We start from the raw sequence: 17637 nt of genomic DNA, 5'->3' as shown, positions 1-17637 counted from the left end.
AAGAAGGTAGAGAACTGTGGAATATACGCATATATGTACATAGTACTTTTTGGCTTTCTTTACAACCTAATGAATTCCTTTTTTGTATAAAACAGATATTGTGTTTTACTATTAAAGTATAACTCATTGGAAATTTTTCCTATTAAGAAGAAAATTTTCTGGTAAATTACTGGAAAATTTTCTCAAAACAACTTTTCCTGAAGACTAACACCATCTATCTTCTTAATTCATAAATCTTTATTCCTATTTTATTTAGAATGCAAAAATTATTGTAATAAAAATTTTGCTAACCTACAACACAAAATCTGTAATGGCATGTGTCGTACTATTACCACCCATTTCTATCGCAGACCTGGGCACAGAAGTGTTGCATTGACTCTTGCTGGACATTGTACATTGCCCCTCTCTGTACGTGTGGCTCGGTGGGAGGAAGGGAGGGGGACTAAAGCCACTCCCAAGCCCAAATTTTTTATTTTTTAATTCAATTTGGATGGTATGTATAAGGTATTTATAATGAGTAAATTTTTTCTTTTACCAAAAGTTGTATAGAGCTAATATGGCTCAGTATTTGAGACAATGAATTTGTAATTGTTGTTCTGTTCCAAGACCATTCTCCGACTTATTTAAGTGTGTCCTTTCTTTGGGCGACAGCAGCTCCCTAAAAGGCTTCCTAGAGCCGCCCCTGTCTGCCCCCACTCATAATACATGCTAACCTGCCAACTGTTGAAAAAACTTAAAATTTGGAGATAATTCATCTTGCATAATTTGATTAGTTTGACTATCATGAAAATCATGTATGCTATGCACTTATAACTCATTAAATTCAATATTTTTCACTCTGATAATTTTTCAACATTTCCAGAGTTACCATGCATAATTAATAATAACACTTCTGTGAATCAGGTGATTTTTGTTGTTGAAAAACACAAACTTTAAAATGTGTTCAAAAATAATTTTTGAAAAAAATTGTGTCAGCATCTAAAGAATTAAATTAACTTCAAAAACTTCTAACATAATAAAATTTGGAATGCAAAACCCTTGCAACCATATGGAACTTATAATTTCATCTGTCCGTCCGTCAAAAGTATCCTAGTTGTTTTGGTCGAGTAGTACACAAGCAATCGGGAAAAAAATGTATACACGTATTTTCAACATATATAACAAATACTAAGATTTTTAGACACACTTTGTAACACTTCATGCTAAACTCCCCAATCATAAAGGCTACGAGCACAACAATTTAAGAAGCAAAAAGCACATACTGACACAAAAACTATCCGGAATATTATGGAGAAAAAAAAACCTATTTCCAACAATGTAGTACGGCCGAATATGTACACTAGGTGACTTACATTTGCAGCAATTAACTCATCAACTAAAGCATCATTTACGCTCAACCTGGGAATTTGTTCTAACGGTATGTCATATTTTCTTAATTGACTTTCGCCCCAGCCTTTCTTCTCCGCCATACTTTCTCAATACAAAAACACGCACGGCATGGTATTATTATACTAGCCACATATTAAAATTAAACTAGCAAGTAATGCTAATTAAATATATTTGAAGCAAATACAACTACTACACCTATTATTTGAAACGCGAGATGAATCAACGTTAAAGATATTGTTGGAGAAAAACTACAATTTAGTTTAAGTCTGTATTAAGTCATTTTATTTACTTCAGCTAATTGTTGTGCCATATTGTTTAAATAGAATGTGTTAGATCGCTAAAACATCGGCTGAAGTTTAGTGTTTGATTGTAGAAACAATCTAAAAAATTTTATTTAAGAAACTGAACTTTTCTGATGATGGAGATCCTAATTCATACTTGATAATCACCTTATGGCGTAATCATTTACGAATTCCGTAGTGTTTTAGGCGGAACAATATGGCGAGTATGAGAATAAAAAGTGAATTACACAATATCCCAGCATACCATCTCCTAACACTAAATCCTTGTTTAAGTCGTCGCAACGAAAGGGGTATTTCCTGTGGACAAAACCCATTCAAATAGAAAAAGGTTTTATGTGCGTGCGTTCAAGTATATGCTACCATCTAGACAGGTTAAGTTAGGTATTGTTACAACAATAGCTATAGTACTTACAATTTCAATAAGGTACATCATTCAAAACACAGCTCTGCACAGATCACTTTTGTCTAACCAAAACAAATAGCAATAGAGAACATCCTGAATGTGAGAATATAAATAAAATAAATTTTAGGTTTGATATTTTAAAATAATTTATTATATATTTTGTTCTATATCTTTCGTCGACGATGTTGCGATACGATAAGTGTTGCACAAGAGAGCGCGATTTATAAACAAAACCAAGGACGATATTAAAATCAGCTGTAGCCGAAGCGGAGCTTATTGCGTTTGATAAGTTGTGTTAAAGTGGTTTTAATATTTGTTCACAATTATATACAAGAATTGCTAACATTTCCAGGAAATGGATACGGGTAAATTGAAACTAACTGATTGAAAATGCCTCGTAATACAAATGTAAAGGTTATATTTGTCTTTTTTTTAGTTCTGGTTAAGGCTCGGCTATAATTAATGTAATGTGCATGTAATAATATCAACATAAATATACATCGTGATAAGAACTTAAGCCTTCAAGAAATTAATACTTCTGTATTTGTTGGTGTTTTATTATAAGGGAAAAAATGTGTATTAACAGAATGAAACATTAAAGAGCACAGGAATTGCACAAATAAATGCAATAGTATTTATGTTTTCTCCTTCAGAATTTCGACCGTGTTGTTTATGGCTTAACTCCATGTTAACATAATAAACAAAAAATAGTAATATGCAGCACAATCTAATCAACACACACATTTTCTTGTTTATTAAAATAGGTTCTAACATGAATACGAAGTGGGACAACAGAGCATCTGATTGCCGAAAACATATGGTTTTAGTAATACGCAGTATTAAGCAAGAATAGATCCAAGAGAGAACTCAGCTTAATTTCTACCAGGCTTGTGTAAATGCTTAATATAATGTACAATAAAAGCTAGTTAGATTGAATTACACTGTTGTTTTACTGTTTTGTATAATACTGTGTTGTGTTAATACTAAGTTGATTGTGTCCGGGCCTTTTTGTACAAGTTATTTACTTAAGAACCAGTATGCTTAATCCCTTTTGTGGTTGACCTTACTATACAAAATTTGGACAATCCTAATAATGTCATTTAATGTAACAAGTATGTTACATTCAAAATCGTATGTCGAATGGAAAATTCAATGACATTGTTATACAACATATATGCGACTCGTTTACTCGCTCATTGGTTCATTAACATATTTCTTCGTTCTCTCTCTCTATCTACCTATATACACACATCCTTCTATCTTCTACTAATGGAAAATAGTTTCATCAATTCTATACCTTTAAAAGCATGCCTTGAATTTATAAATTGTCTTGAGTTATTTTCTACAGGAGACAACCATCGGCAAAAGGAATGGGTATAAGGAAAAGTATAACACACAGAAATTCTATGGGCATGACCCTCCAACCTTTTTTATAACTATTATTTACAACACGCAGTTATCTTATCAAGCTGTTCGCTATCTGTGTGCGATAACTGAACAATAAATGAAAAGTCTACATGTCAAGACATATAAGTGTCATATCTACCTGATAAAATGAAAATGTGTAATGGAATACTAAGTTTAAAATGAAAGTTCAAAATATATTTTACTCACAATTTGTTTTTAAGAAACACATTTCAGGCATGTAGAGCAATGCCTTTTAAAATATTTATTTCAACAGAATTTTCTCTGGAATTTGTTTAAATTATAATTGATTGCCTCTAATGGGACAGTACATTTTGATGAACTAAAAAAAAAATTTTTATTTGTGCATTATACATACATGATGAGCGAGACACAAGTTTGCTTACTAATACAAATGCACCTATCTTCAGCGATCCTAGCATTAATGAATTGGTGTTAGCATTTCATCAATATCAGGATCATTTGAGAAAATGGGGGTTAATTAGATGAGAATGGAGCATGACGGAATGCATTGGTCGCGAGAACGGAACTGCTTGGAGAAAACTACCTGTTCGAGGCAACGTCCACTATGTTTCCTACTTTACAATAAATTTAATCTGTCTACTCTCTGAAGGAATTCTTCGACAGAAAATAGAGAATTAGAACTCTTAAGTAGCTTGGCTTCTGGTTTTTAGCCGTGTCCTTGGCGAATAATTCACCGACGTTTCGGTCGACATTGCAGTCGCCATCATCAGGGAGCAGTTACCTACTGAAAGCCTGCGAACATTAATTAGAACTCTTGTTTAGTTGACTTGACACCTTAAGTTCAGTAGCAGATACAGAATTTTTGAAGTGAGACTTCTTTCCAGAGGGGGGTAACAATTTCAGAGCATTTTGAAAATTTTGATCGCATCAGGGGAATAGTTAGGTGCAAGGTGGGGGAACCGGTGGAGGAGGAGAGTGCATCAGCGGCGACGCCACTCCAACGCATGCACTAGCGGTTTAATGGGAAGACAGAAGGGTGGGGGGATAGGTATGTAGCTTAGCATGCTATATGCTAGTTTTAACGGCCAGAAGTGGTGACGGCAGGGGAGAGGTAGAAATGAGGCAGCAGTGATGCTACGGAATTCTCGTAACACTGCTTGTGTTTGTGTACTCGTCATTACTAATTATTTATCTCTATCCATTCCTAATAAGCAAGAAGTTTCATTTCTGTTGCACATTGACTCCATGCACATACTTTTTTTTTTTGGTGGGGGGGGGGGGGGGGGGGCTGGTGGAGGGTGTTCAAAAAGTATTAAAATTTGAACACACGTGCTCTATCCCTCCTCCCCCTGCATCTGCCACCGGAAGTATAGTAACTGTTAAATCTATTAAATATTGTGCAGTAATTTTCCTAGACATGTAGTAAATGTGTTTTTTTGTATGTAGATAGCAATGGATGTGCATATATATTTTACATGGTATGACTTAGCATGTTTTATATCACGGACTCCAATTGGTGTGTGTGTGTGTGTGTGTGTGTGTGTGTGTGTGTGTGTGTGTGTGTGTGTGTGTGTGTGTGTGTGTGTGTGTGTGTATATATATATATATATATAGAGAGAGAGAGAGAGAGAGAGAGAGAGAGAGAGAGAGAGAAATGGATTAAGATATAGATAGATGTAAAGAGATATAGAGAGGGTCAAAAAGATGAAGAGATAGATGTATAGAGCTATAGATAGAGTGTTATGGAGATATATGTATATATATATATATATATATATATATATATATGTGTGTGTGTGTGTGGATGTATAGAGATATTTAGATAAGAGATATAGAGGGAGTTGCTTTGTATATGTGTACCTACTTCAGACAAATTACGAAGGAAAAAAATTGAAAGAGGCATTGCAACGCAAGCCGGGCATTAGCTTGTTAAATGATAAAAATAATATCAACGTGACCCTGCCGGGAATTGCACCCAAATCTCCCCGAGGGAGGCGAGTGTTCGGACTTCTCGACCGCCGCTAGCCTCCCTAGTGGTCCCGAAGTGTTTTCGAGCGTGGTTTGCGGTGTTCGTGCACAGTGCTCGGCCTGGTGGTGACAACTCTCCTGCTGTTCTCTGGGGTGAGGTTCTACCTCCCCTTCGACGCGCCGGGGGAGCGGGGAGACGACGGCGTCGCTGGACCGCCGAGCGTCCCACCGCGCCCGGGGTGGTCCGTCCCTCCGGGAGCCGCGGATCTGGGCGATGCCCGGGACCGGAGCGCCGACGGCGTCACGCGTCACAGGCGTGACGTGGTGCAGAAGGTACCCTGCCCTTTAATACTCCTATTCACCCACCATGTTGGATGGTTGACGTTTTAGCCAAGTGGGTCCACTAGAGAGACATTTACCAGCGTTAAACACTCAGAACCTTATTTATAGTGAGTAAACACAACACAATTCACCAAAAACTTTAATAATGACTACTACTTGCCGTTTTTTTAACTAATACTTCCCAGTCTTGAAAATACATGTGTCACCAATTGTAAAATGTTCGTTATATAGATTTTTTTTATTATGTTCTTACAGGTTCGGCTGATTTAAACAATAATGGTTTAAACCAAATGGTTTTTATAAAAAAAGTTTTTTAAATAATGTATTTTTAAATAGAATATCTTAATTTTTGATAGGTCTAATTCAACTCAAATAGCAACAAAAGTTTGCTCATTAATTTTTCTTGTGATTTACAGGAGCAAAAAATTTAATTAAATTAATTACCACGTCTTATCATTTGAATTATCTGAATAAATTGCAAAATGTACTTAGCTTAGTACTTTTCTAAAATTAAAAATATTAAATAGTTAATTCCTATTCTGTGGAAAACACCTGTTCGATGGAGAATCCTCCTCCTGTGGGGAAATAGCCGTTCTGTGGTTAAGTCCCAGTCAGATCCACAGATTTGCTGGACTTTCGTTCTTTGATATTATAACTTTTCTGGTTCAACATGAGTGGCAGAAAGGATGCTTTATGGCTGTCATTTGAGCTAGGTGTGAACTAAAATATCTAACGTAATAAAAAAAAAAAGGATGATTTAAACCAAAAGAACGTGGTTGAAACAAAACAACCTGGTTTTATTTTCCCAACCCTGTTTTATTATTTTAATGGCCTGCATGCATGTTTCTTCCTCGACAGATGATGAAGCACGCGTGGGACAGCTATGTGCGCTACGCCTGGGGGGATAACGAGCTGCGGCCAATCAGCAAACGCGGCCACAACGGGGGCAACTTGGGGTCCCAGCCCCTTGGCGAGACGATCGTGGCAGGCCTGGACACGCTCTACGTCATGGGCCTGATGGAGGAGTTCAAGCAGGGCCGCGACTGGATCGAGGAGAACCTGAGTTTCGAGAACGCGGTGAGTGGTGTCAATTGGTGGCCTGAGTGTGTACCGTCGCAAAATTTTCTACCATAACTGAACGACCGACGAGTGAATTGTTTGTAAATATTCGTTTTTACAGTCGGTTACATTTTTTGCAACAAAACATCAGTCCTCGGGGGGTAGATGGCCAATGATTAACAATAGGCAGTGACAATATTGTATGGTCAATTGCGATTAAGCCGAAATAACAGCGAAAAGCACGTCTATACACTATTTATAATATTGAAATGCAAGTTAATACAATTTAATCAGGACACAAAAGACCTAACCTTTAATATATTTAATTCAATGAACATAAATTACTTAGTATGGAGTTAATACCAAAATGAATGTACTAAATAGGTTGGCAAAAATTTTCCTGTTTTTAATATTGCACTTATTATTAGCAACTAATTTTTGCATTACACCTTTAGTACAATTTTTAAAATGCACATATACTTGCTGATTTGTTTGTATTGTTCCCAGTAGTTTGACATGCTTATTACAAATTACTACATGTATTGTATCAGTCAAAGTGAGACTGTTTTGGAGTAGTGTTGTATTTGTTGAAATTTGGTGCTCTCTTTATGAATAAACAGAGTTCATAAAAAGTAAAATTTATTGAAATCTCTTTTTTTAAAAACGAAAGTGGCCTAAAAATAAAACCATAAAATCTTGTCTCTAACAATAGGACTGCAAAACATTTGGATGCAACGTCTTGGAATCATAACAAAGCAGCTCGTAAAGTAAATCTACATAGTTTGAAATCAAATCAAATGTTTGGGCTATAAATGTCAGATGAACAGTGCGCTTGGGTCAGATGTGTGTTCCAGTGATAATTACGGACTATAGGGTCTTAATTTGTAAGAACTGAACTAAGTAATTTTTTTTTGTTGATTAAAATTTAACCAGGGGCGCAACAACAGGGAGGCGCAAGGGTATTCCCCCCCCCTCCTCTGAAACCTTTAAGTGGGGGCAAACGTGGGCAAAGAAAGTGCTGTGTAATCAATTTTTATATACTAAAACTGCTTAAATAGCACCATTTTCCACCTTGAAATACAGATTTTCCCGGGGGAGGACCCCCGGACCCCCCGCTTCAATAGGGGGGATCGATGATTCTTTATAAAAAGGTATATTGCTCCCCCTTTGGAAATTTAGTTGTCGCGCCCCTGAATTTAACCATTATTTTCTGGAGGTATCTCGGGATGTTACAAATGGGTTTCTACCCCTTGGTAGAGGTGAATGCGATGAAGTGTAGGAAGAGGGTACGAGTCGTGCTGTAACGAGTCCAGGGTGTGATGTCTGTTGCAGTCTTCGGAAGTCTCGGTGTACCAGGCCGCTGTGAAGATGGTGGGCGGCCTGCTGTCTTGCTACGCCCTCACGGGGGACCCCATGTTCCGCGACAGAGCCGCCCGGCTGACAGACAAGCTTCTGGCGGCGTTCAACACCCCAACCGGCATCCCGTTAGCCGTCGTCAATTTGAAGACCGGGGTGAGCCGTCCGACTAGGTACTTGTGGAGCTGATGCACTGCTATGTCGGGAAATAATGTGTAAACACGTCCGGTTGTACATAAATGTGAAAGTTTATGAGTTTTCTACGTTTCGATTGCTGTAACTCTATAGTAATAGGAATGGGCATACTGCATATATTTAAACTTTTGATGAACATTTTGTTTTCATTTTTTTTGTTTCGATTTTAATTACAAAGCAAATAAATATTACATATTTAATTTTTCCCACTGCTACATGGCGTTGGTACTGCGAGCTTTCACAGCGATATGCCCATTCACTCAGTCAATTATCTAATCCCATCTGATAGCTCTTCATTGTCTTTAATGACATAATTGTCAACTAGAGGCTAGTAACCTTTGTTCATTATTGATCAAAAATTAAATTTTTTATACCTGCCTGAATTAATATTCACCTTAATTACCACTTTCCACTGGTAAGTGTCTCGGCTACATTGTGCGTACAGAGTTGGTTGTTTCGTTTTCTTGTCATTACGTTTATTCTTGGGAATTATTTTAATTTTGTGTTTTATCTCAAATTTTCTCAACAAATATTTACTAAATATCTGATAGTAGTAAAAAGTCTCGCAAGTGTTCTTAATTAATTATGAGTAGAGACCGGAAAAATTCGCGAATTCATCTCGCGATAGGCTAAAATACAAATCGTTGTACCTCAGTGCTGCCTCTGCTATTGGTTGACAACTCACCTGGTTGACTCTGGGCCAATGAGAGACACCCGACCAAAGCTTTATCGAATCACAGGCTGCTACGTTGGAACGTCTCACAAGACAGCAGCCAACGAGTGGGTGGCATTTGACAGATTGTACGTAGAACTACGGAGTTCATCCTACAGGTCATTGAACCCGCGAATTTTTTCCGGTCCCTAACTATCAGCTTTTACAGCTTGAAAATAACATTTATTAAATATGTATCTGGTGAGGAAATTTTGTGACTCAACTTCAAATGCAAGACAGCTGTCTGAACAAGTGTGTAGGAAAAGCCCTCAAATAGCAGCAGTGACAAGGAAAACGAAACAGCCTACTCTGCTTGCAAGCCGGGGCTTCAACATCGGCGGGTTGGGTGCAGTGGAGCAAGAACTACGGCTGGGCGAGCGGGGCCTGCAGCATACTGTCGGAGATTGGCGGTCTGCACCTGGAGTTCTCGTACCTGTCTGACGTCACCGGCAACCCCGTGTACCGCGCCAAGGTGGACCACATCCGCCGGGTGCTGAAGAGCATGGACAAGCCCAACGGGCTTTACCCCAACTACCTCCAACCCAAGACAGGCAGATGGGGGCAGCGTGAGTCGGCACTTTGTTCTTCCCCAAAGCTGGCCGCGGGGATGATGTTCTGCCTGAATCCGTATCATTATCCAGCCATTCAGTGTTGTTAAAAATATTTCGGAAATTAAAGGATGGTTGATACAAATATCCTAGGATAATGTATAGAAACATAGCGAAGTTTCAAATAAATAGGTAAATCCAATACCATTGCTTTGGTTCATTGTAGGTTGGCAGGAAAAAAGCTTGGAAATGTTATTCTTCCAAATTCATGGCACTATGGGTTTTTGTAGATAATAATCTAGACTTCGCATTATTATTCTCTTAAATAATTTTAAGTGTGATACAGGATAAAATATTTTTTATTTTTTTTTAACCTCGGATGGAACCTATTCTAAATAGGTATATTTCACAATCCATAAAAAAAGTATTTTTGGCGTGGTATCAAATTTTGAATAAGTTTTAACTTCATTTTAGTTTGATTTAGAAATTACGTTAAAATTGTGATTAAATATTGTAAAAAAATTTGGTTTATACAAACCTCGTTATTGCAAAGTGTCAGAATTTTGGTCCCTTCTTATTTGTACGATTGAGGTTTGACTGCGTAGGTTTGGTGTGGATTATGTTGAGGAATAAAAAAAATTTTGAAGTGGTGATCACTTAAAGTTTTTTTTTTTTTTTTTTTTCATCTTTCGTGAAATTATTTATTTAAAAATTTTCCATCGTATTTGGGACAGCCATGTTATACTCTGAATGTGAACATTACCCTGCAGTTCAGGGTAGTAGCCAGGGCGGGGGGATTTAGGGGTTCAAACCAACCCCCCCTCCCCCCCCCCCCCTTAGCACCAAATCTTTAATTAAATTTCTTATTCATCACTCAAACAAATTTCATATTAAAAATTAATAACAAAAAATTACCATTACGATATTTAAATTTAAGTACCGAAAACTGCTAAAATAGCACTATTTTACACCTAAAAATCCAATTTTTCCCGGAGGAGGACCCCCGGACCCCCGGACGCCCCCGCTTTAAAACGGGGGGGGGGGGGGGGGGTGGCATGCTTCTTAACACCCCCACATACACGAATCCTGGCTACGCCACTGCTGCAGTTGAGGTTGGAATCGAGTGGTCGGGCCTGTTTCTTCCCGCAGCGGCCTCGTCGCTGGGCGGGTTCGGGGACAGCTTCTACGAGTACCTGCTGAAGGCCTGGCTGCAATCCGGCCGGACGGATACGGAGGCCCGGCAGATGTACGACGAGGCCATCGACAACATCCTGAAGCACATGATGCGCGTCTCCCCCGGAGGACTCACCTACATCTCCGACATGAAGTTCGACCGGCTGGAGCACAAGATGGGGCACCTCGCGTGCTTCTCAGGTGCGCAGCCCGTCGTCTCCCGAGGCTCGTAGCTGCGGTGTTCCGCTGGAGTCGACACTGCGTTCAGTATACTACCTGCGGCTTGTGACGAGTTCTTTGATGGTTCCATTGAAACATTTCGTCTCTGAGATATTTTACATTTATAATGGTTGAGACTGTACTATTAAGTCATAGACACTGATGCAGAGTTTTATACAGCATGTCCACAAAAGAATGTCCCAGTTTCAATTTAGACTGTTTACAACAAATAATTTTCTTATAAATGTTCATATAGTATGTGCAACTTTAGTTAATAATTGAGTAATTGATGGCATCATTTGGGGGCTTAAAAACTAATAATAGTTACACTAGGGGAAAAAAAATTAACTGTCTGAAAATTGTAGTCAAAGCGTGTATTCTTAGTTACAGCTCGATGCCACATGCCATATTGTTTATTTAATTTCTTGACGTTTCTCTTAATTAAGGGCTGTTACTGTAAATTCATCACAACTGCTCTCTCACATTTTATGTTTCTTTGCAAAGTTTAGCCATCACATGTTTACAAAGTGTTGTATAATATTGGTAAATAATAGCTGTAAATTAAAGTGTTCATAATCGTGGTTAATTCAGTGATATTTGACAGATCGTAAATAACTTCTTAAATGTCTGATGACAATTTTTTTTGATAACACAAAGTGCAAGAGATCTGTCGTGATAAATTACTTGGAAACATCCTTAAGTAATAGTGATGAAAGGATAATGAAAACCAACATGGTGTGAGACTGAGTTTTAAGTATCAAAATGTAATAATAATTTTATACTCTCAAGTCAGTCATTTTGTTGGCCTGCTTTAAGAATCTTTCAACTAAAAAATATGATCGGGTAAACTATCGTACATTAAAAGTCTTTGTTTGCATGTTTACAGAATTAAGTTGTCAGAGACAGTGCTTAGAAGCCACAGTATTATCACTGTAATGTTCAAAAAATATTTTTTTGTATTAATGAAATAATATTTTTTTAAGAGTTATTTTGCATTACTTTATCACGTGTCACATATTTGATTTATTAGTTACTACACAGGACATGTACGACAAAAGAAAGCTTTAAAAAGTGACATAATATTAATATGGATTAAGCAGGTAAGTTTCACTTGAAAAGACTTAAGTTTGCCATTACTGCTCTACTCATGTACGGGTAGGGATAATGTTATATGGTGATTTGCAATAAAACCAAAGTAACATTCCAAAGCATGTCAATGCAACATATAACTTTGAGATGTATGAAAATAAAAACAATGACAAGACTGCCATACACGCTTACGCTCACACCCACCAAGAGACTTGCGATGTGTCGGGAGCGGACTTAGTCTGTCTACCTACTACCTATTTGGTTTGGCACCGACTTCAAACCGATCAGTAGGTAGCACATAGCAACAATAATATTTTATTAAAATTATAGGTAATTAGTTTTGGACAAGAATTGTCACATTGTAATTGTATAAATAAATCATAAACGTAGATAGATTGATTAATAAGTAATTATAATACTGTGTACTAAACAAAATAAGACAAAAATAAATGAAAAGTATTACGTTGCATTTAATAATGTGCGCAGGCTTCCACGGCCATCGACTGAAGTAGCTTGGCTTCTGGGTTGTAGCCATGTCCTTGGCGGATAATCAGGGAGAAAGAAGTTACCTGCAGTAGGTAACTGCTCCCTGATGGTGGCGACTGCAAATGTCGACCGAAACGTAGGTGAATTATCCGCCAAGGACACGGCTACAACCCAGAAGCCAAGCTACTTTATTACGTGTATTGTTGTAATTTGGATTAAGTCTGTAGTTTTTTTATTTTTAGTTTTTTAGTGTAGGTAATTTTTTGTTGAAGTCGGTTGGATATATATATTTATTTAAAAGTTTGTTTATCACGAATAAAGACAATGTACTGTTCTAAGACGGTAAAGACGGAGGCTAAGACGGAGCCGTGAGAGTGGAGCCGTGCCGTGTGTGCAGGCGGCCTGCTCGGCCTGGGCGCGAGCACGCAGCGCGGCGACAGCACGGACCACCACATGGACGTGGCGCAGCGCGTCACCAACACCTGCCACGAGGCGTACGACCGCACGGCCACCAAGCTGGCGCCCGAGGTGTTCCGCTTCACCGACGCCGTCGAGGCCAAGAGCCTCAAGAGCAACGAGAAGTACTACATCCTGCGGCCGGAGACCTTCGAGTCGTACTTCGTGCTGTGGCGGCTCACCAAGGACCCCAAGTACCGCGAGTGGGGCTGGGAGGCGGTGCAGGTATGTGCCTCCACCGGTCCGCACTCATGGTGTCTCCAAACAACTGTTACAAGTTCATTTTAAACCTTAAACCTCTCAGTCATAATCTTCCTATGTTGATGCTTTGTCTTGGTAAACAATCGTGGAATAACTACCCCACACACCATTAAGAGTAACAAGAGTTTACTTTTAAATCAAGCTAAAACAGCAAACTGCAGTAGACGAGCTAAATGTAAAGTAACTATTTGTTGATCGTCAAAGTACCCAACATTGCCGTCGAAAACCGTTCCCCAATTTTTACCTAATTATGTAATTAAAATTACAATGTGTTTTGATTTGGAATACTTAGTTCGTAAATGAACTTTTGAAGAGTTGAATGTTTCAACACCGTGGTTCATATTGTTTATTACATTTTTGATCCTTTAGATCTATATTTGGAGTCGAGGGCTCAAATACCGGTACTCTTTGCACTTAAATTCAAGATTAGGAGTAGGGGAAAATTGTGGTTAGACCTATTATTTTTTGATAACTTTAAAAATGTATGATACAACAGCACTTCATCTCTTTACTGTAAAGAAGTTTAAGTTTTATAATTTAAGTAATTATTCAGCAAGCAGTTCAAGCAGTTTAATATTGTTAGGACAATTCTCAGTCCTGATGTGAGTGCATTGTTTGAGTCTGTCAGTTGGCACTCACACATTGAACGGGCAGGTGCTTGTCTTAATTAGTTTTGCTCAGAAATATTTTTTGTAATTAATATATGGCTGGAAAAAAAATTAAATCTTTCTAATTATGTAAAGAATATACTTACAAACGATTCAACATATATTTACCAAGGAGTTTTTTAAGTGAAACAAAAAAAAAGGGGCTAAGCAAAAATGTCAGTGATAATTTGGTAGTGTTGAAAGTGTTAGATATGTGTCTGGCATGTTGCAGGCCCTGGAGAAGCACTGCCGCGTGTCGGGAGGTTACTCGGGGCTCAAGAACGTGTACCTGGAAGACACACCAAAGGACGACGTGCAGCAGAGTTTCTTCCTAGCGGAGACACTCAAGGTGAGCTGCGAGACATTGTGTGCCGGAGAGCACGGTCGACTTGAATTTGAGTTTGGCCTAGCGTAAACTGATGCAAGCGTGCCTTGGAGTGTGGACATACGTCATTGCAGTTTTTCACTGTTTTTCATGGGACAAAATTCATGAATGCAAAATAAGAATAAAATGAAAACATAAACTTACATAGAACTAGCCTAAATCATCTAATGTCAAACAGATAAACCCAACTATGAACATAAACAGGTGTTATTGACAACTCAATGATGACAGTGCAGACAAACACATTCAAACTTAAATAAATATCAGATTGCTCAAGGATTCCTTGAAAGGAATTTAGTCATGAAAATAATAATAACAGCACAGACGAAACCAGTGGGCTAACGACTGCAGTGGCGTATGTCCAAGAAATTGTATTAAATAAAAATTCCCTGTTGCATGATTCATTTAAAGAACATAGTTAAGCTAAATGCGCACATTGTAAGTGGAGGATTTTCTCTTTTACAAGACAGCGAGAACAGGCAAAGCAACTCACCTAAATAGTTGCAAAATATGTTGATAATAAATTTCTGTAATAAGCTAAACAAACCATGGATTTTTCTGTAGTTAAGTAATTTTATATGAATCTGATGCTGTGTAAATAATTCTGACTTAAATACGTTTGTAATAAATACCGGCTTACATTATGAACAGATGTGATTGAAAACCTGTTTTTGTTGTATTTTTCCATCGCACTTGTTAGTGAGCGTCTGTTATGGCCATGTTGGAGAAGCAGGCAGCATCTGTGTGTGAGAATGTGTAAACGGGAAGTGCCGTCGTGTGTGTGTTTGCTCTCCGCACGCAGTACCTGTACCTGCTGTTCAGCGACGACGACCTGGTCTCCCTCGACCAGTGGGTGTTCAACACAGAGGGGCACCCGCTGCCCATCAGGGGCGCCAACCCCTTCTACCGCCCGGCCACCGTTTAAACAACGGAGCCAGCGGGAAGTACTGTGAGCGAACAACATTTAGATCAGGGGCGCAACAACTAAATTTCCAAGGGGGGGGGGGGGGGGCAATATACCTTTTTATAAAGAATCATCGATCCCCCCTATTGAAGTGGGGGGAAATTTGTATTTCAAGTTGGAAAATGGTGCTATTTAAGCAGTTTTATTATCTAAAAATTGATTACACAGCACTTTCTTTGCCCCCGTTTGCCCATACTTCATGGTTTCAGAGGGGGGTGGGGAGGAATACCCTGTCCCCCCCCCCTTCCTGTTGTTGCATCCCTGATTTAGATAATATCCATTGAATTCTAAATTGTAGTTTCTCTTTTACATTACACTAGAACTTCATTATAAATAAATTCCAAACAAGTACTGCATTTCTCAACTTTACATACACCAAGTTGATTGTTTCATTTTCTTGTCGTCGCTTATATTTTTAAAGGACCTGCCTTGTCAGGGGTGTATTTTTGTGCGTAACGTAACGGTTATCAGCGAGGGCAGGAACGGAGCTAGTCAGTGTCCCAATTCCTTGCACCCGACCCAGTCTGAAGTCGTCATCCCCTGAGGCAGTTCACTATCCACACCCCAGGACTTCATCGTAGATCATCGCTGACTTATTCATTCCGCTTATTCTACATTTATACCTGTCTCAGGCAGCAGATTGTTTAAATAATTATTGTTTAAGCCTTTCTAAGGGTCTTTGAAAGTAATTCGTGGATATATTTCTGTTTGGCCATGAGGATGACTGAAACCTCACTCACACTGATTTGTGCCATAGTGCATTTTTACTGTGCGAATTTTGAGTTGTTTATTGGCCATGGGTCTGCATGCTTCAAGTGTAAGGCGTGCAAGAGGCCCTAAGATCCAACAAGGTAACCACACGAATACGCATGTCCGCCATGCAGAGGTCTTTGAATTATAGAGGTACCTCTTAAATGTGGGTTTATTCGAATCTCGTTCCCCACGTGGGCGATGTCGCGACCTTGTGTTAAGTGTCTCCGCCGGGACTGTAGACTCCTAATAATATGGTGGCACCTGTATTGTGCATTAGTCTGTTAGTCTGTAAGCGTGCTTACGCCCCCTTTAATATGTAACATTTTGCTAACCATCTTACCAGTCAATTCAGGCTTTTGTGTCTAATCACAGTACCAGTTAGTAAAAAATGGTTGGATATGGATATTGGTTGTGACCTCCAAAGTTTTCACAGTACCAGTTGGTAAAAAATGGTTGGATATTGGTTGTGACCTCCAAAGTTTATGTTATTACTTGGCATGGCCTGAACTCAAGAATAAGTTTTATAATCGAAAATAAATTTATTTTGCTCACTCATCGTACTCATGAATCAGTAACATAATTGTACTGAAAAGTGTTGTTACTACTCCGAAGTTTGTCAAAGACACGTAGTGCCAGTAAATTTGCAGGTAATTGTTTCTTAGGTAAGTTAAGGGCAGTGTTGTATTGTTACAGTCTTGCGCCAAATAACAGCGCAAATTATTTTAGTTTTTTAATCATTGATGAGACTGTAGTATTCATGTGTTTTGGTTTGCACAGCTGGCGTCCGGGTACTGACACTTCAGGCAGATTCAGCATGGATGGGATGAAAGAAGCCAACTGCCTTGCGTTACGGACATAACTGTTCTCTTCCGCGAGAACTAGCGACCCCACGTTCAGCTGTGATAGTGATCAAAAGAACACCTAGTCTAGAACAAAAAGGAAATGCAAGTTGTGACAAAGGTTGTCATTGAAATGACTCCAGTTGCAAGAAAAGATGATTATTTTTCATGGGATTCAGGGAATGGGGCAGCAAGGCAGAGATATTTCAAATGTTTCTGTTGGCGATTCTGGTCTTGTTTTCCCCTCGTTTCTCTGGACGATCTACCATCTTGTGTACAAGCTGTTTGTTCTTTGTGTATAAATGTTTAATGCAATATTGTGATAGTAGTGACAGAATTATGTTAATACCAAAGACGAGCTGTTAATGTGTGCCTTTGTATGGCCTCTGTATAATAAATTATTTTGTTACATCATGCATCATTCAGTTTTATGGTAAAACAAAGAAATATTTTTAAATAGGAAACATGGGTGTTGGTAGCACCTTTATGTAGCAAAGTGCAGATCTGGAAAATGGCACACAGCACACTGCGGGCCTAAGTGACCTTGGCTGTGATTTAAAGCATACTGGTTATGAAGTAAGGTACAACACCCTATATAACTACTTAAGATATTCAGGCTCAGATTTTTACCTCTCGATTCTTGTTGCTTTCAAAACTTACCGTATTTACTCGCATAATGTGCGTAGTAATTTGGCTACATAT

The 17637-nt window shown here is 38.6% G+C and overlaps 2 protein-coding genes across 7 annotated transcripts in view; one reads left to right on the top strand and one right to left on the bottom strand.

The window, feature by feature from the left end:
- LOC134539486 (hypoxia-inducible factor 1-alpha inhibitor-like) overlaps window positions 1-1496 on the bottom strand; it is a 61385-nt gene extending 59889 nt beyond the window's left edge. For 2 of the 3 annotated variants that reach the window (XM_063381560.1, XM_063381562.1), the window contains exon 1: window positions 1353-1482. In XM_063381560.1, the coding sequence (XP_063237630.1) occupies window positions 1353-1469 (117 nt within the window). In that variant the 5' untranslated portion in view covers window positions 1470-1482. Of the gene's footprint in view, window positions 1-1352 lie in introns of all 3 variants that reach the window. The other variant, XM_063381561.1, reaches the window with a different exon arrangement.
- A 533-nt stretch (window positions 1497-2029) lies between these two features.
- Window positions 2030-17351, top strand: LOC134539248 (mannosyl-oligosaccharide alpha-1,2-mannosidase IA-like). 4 transcript variants are annotated; one of them, XM_063381057.1, is made up of 10 exons: window positions 2030-2072; window positions 5564-5784; window positions 6652-6870; window positions 8185-8364; window positions 9468-9681; window positions 10813-11037; window positions 13028-13311; window positions 14227-14343; window positions 15202-15328; window positions 16874-17351. In XM_063381057.1, exons 1-10 carry the CDS (start codon window positions 2045-2047, stop codon window positions 16921-16923), a joined length of 1665 nt encoding a protein of 554 aa, XP_063237127.1. In that variant the 5' UTR covers window positions 2030-2044; the 3' UTR covers window positions 16924-17351. The 4 variants fall into 4 exon arrangements, with proteins under 4 accessions (XP_063237127.1, XP_063237129.1, XP_063237128.1 ...); XM_063381059.1 differs by having other exon boundaries at window positions 15182-15328; XM_063381058.1 differs by lacking the exon at window positions 2030-2072 and adding an exon at window positions 2219-2459.
- Window positions 17352-17637: the final 286 nt, after the last annotated feature.

The sequence above is a fragment of the Bacillus rossius genome, chromosome 15 (assembly GCF_032445375.1).
Source record: "Bacillus rossius redtenbacheri isolate Brsri chromosome 15, Brsri_v3, whole genome shotgun sequence".
NCBI lineage: Eukaryota > Metazoa > Arthropoda > Insecta > Phasmatodea > Bacillidae > Bacillus > Bacillus rossius.
The sequence above is the reverse complement of the archived record's forward strand: the minus strand, read 5'-3'. Positions and strand labels throughout refer to the sequence as shown.

Excerpts from the sequence above, each read along its gene's own strand:
- LOC134539248 (XM_063381057.1), top strand. The coding sequence starts at position 2,045 with ATGCTACCATCTAGACAGGTTAAGTTAG. Across the intron at positions 8,365-9,467 it reads TCGTCAATTTGAAGACCGGG|TGGAGCAAGAACTACGGCTG; the intron begins GTGAGCCGTCCG and ends GGTTGGGTGCAG. Across the intron at positions 15,329-16,873 it reads CGGAGCCAGCGGGAAGTACT|CTGGCGTCCGGGTACTGACA; the intron begins GTGAGCGAACAA and ends TGGTTTGCACAG.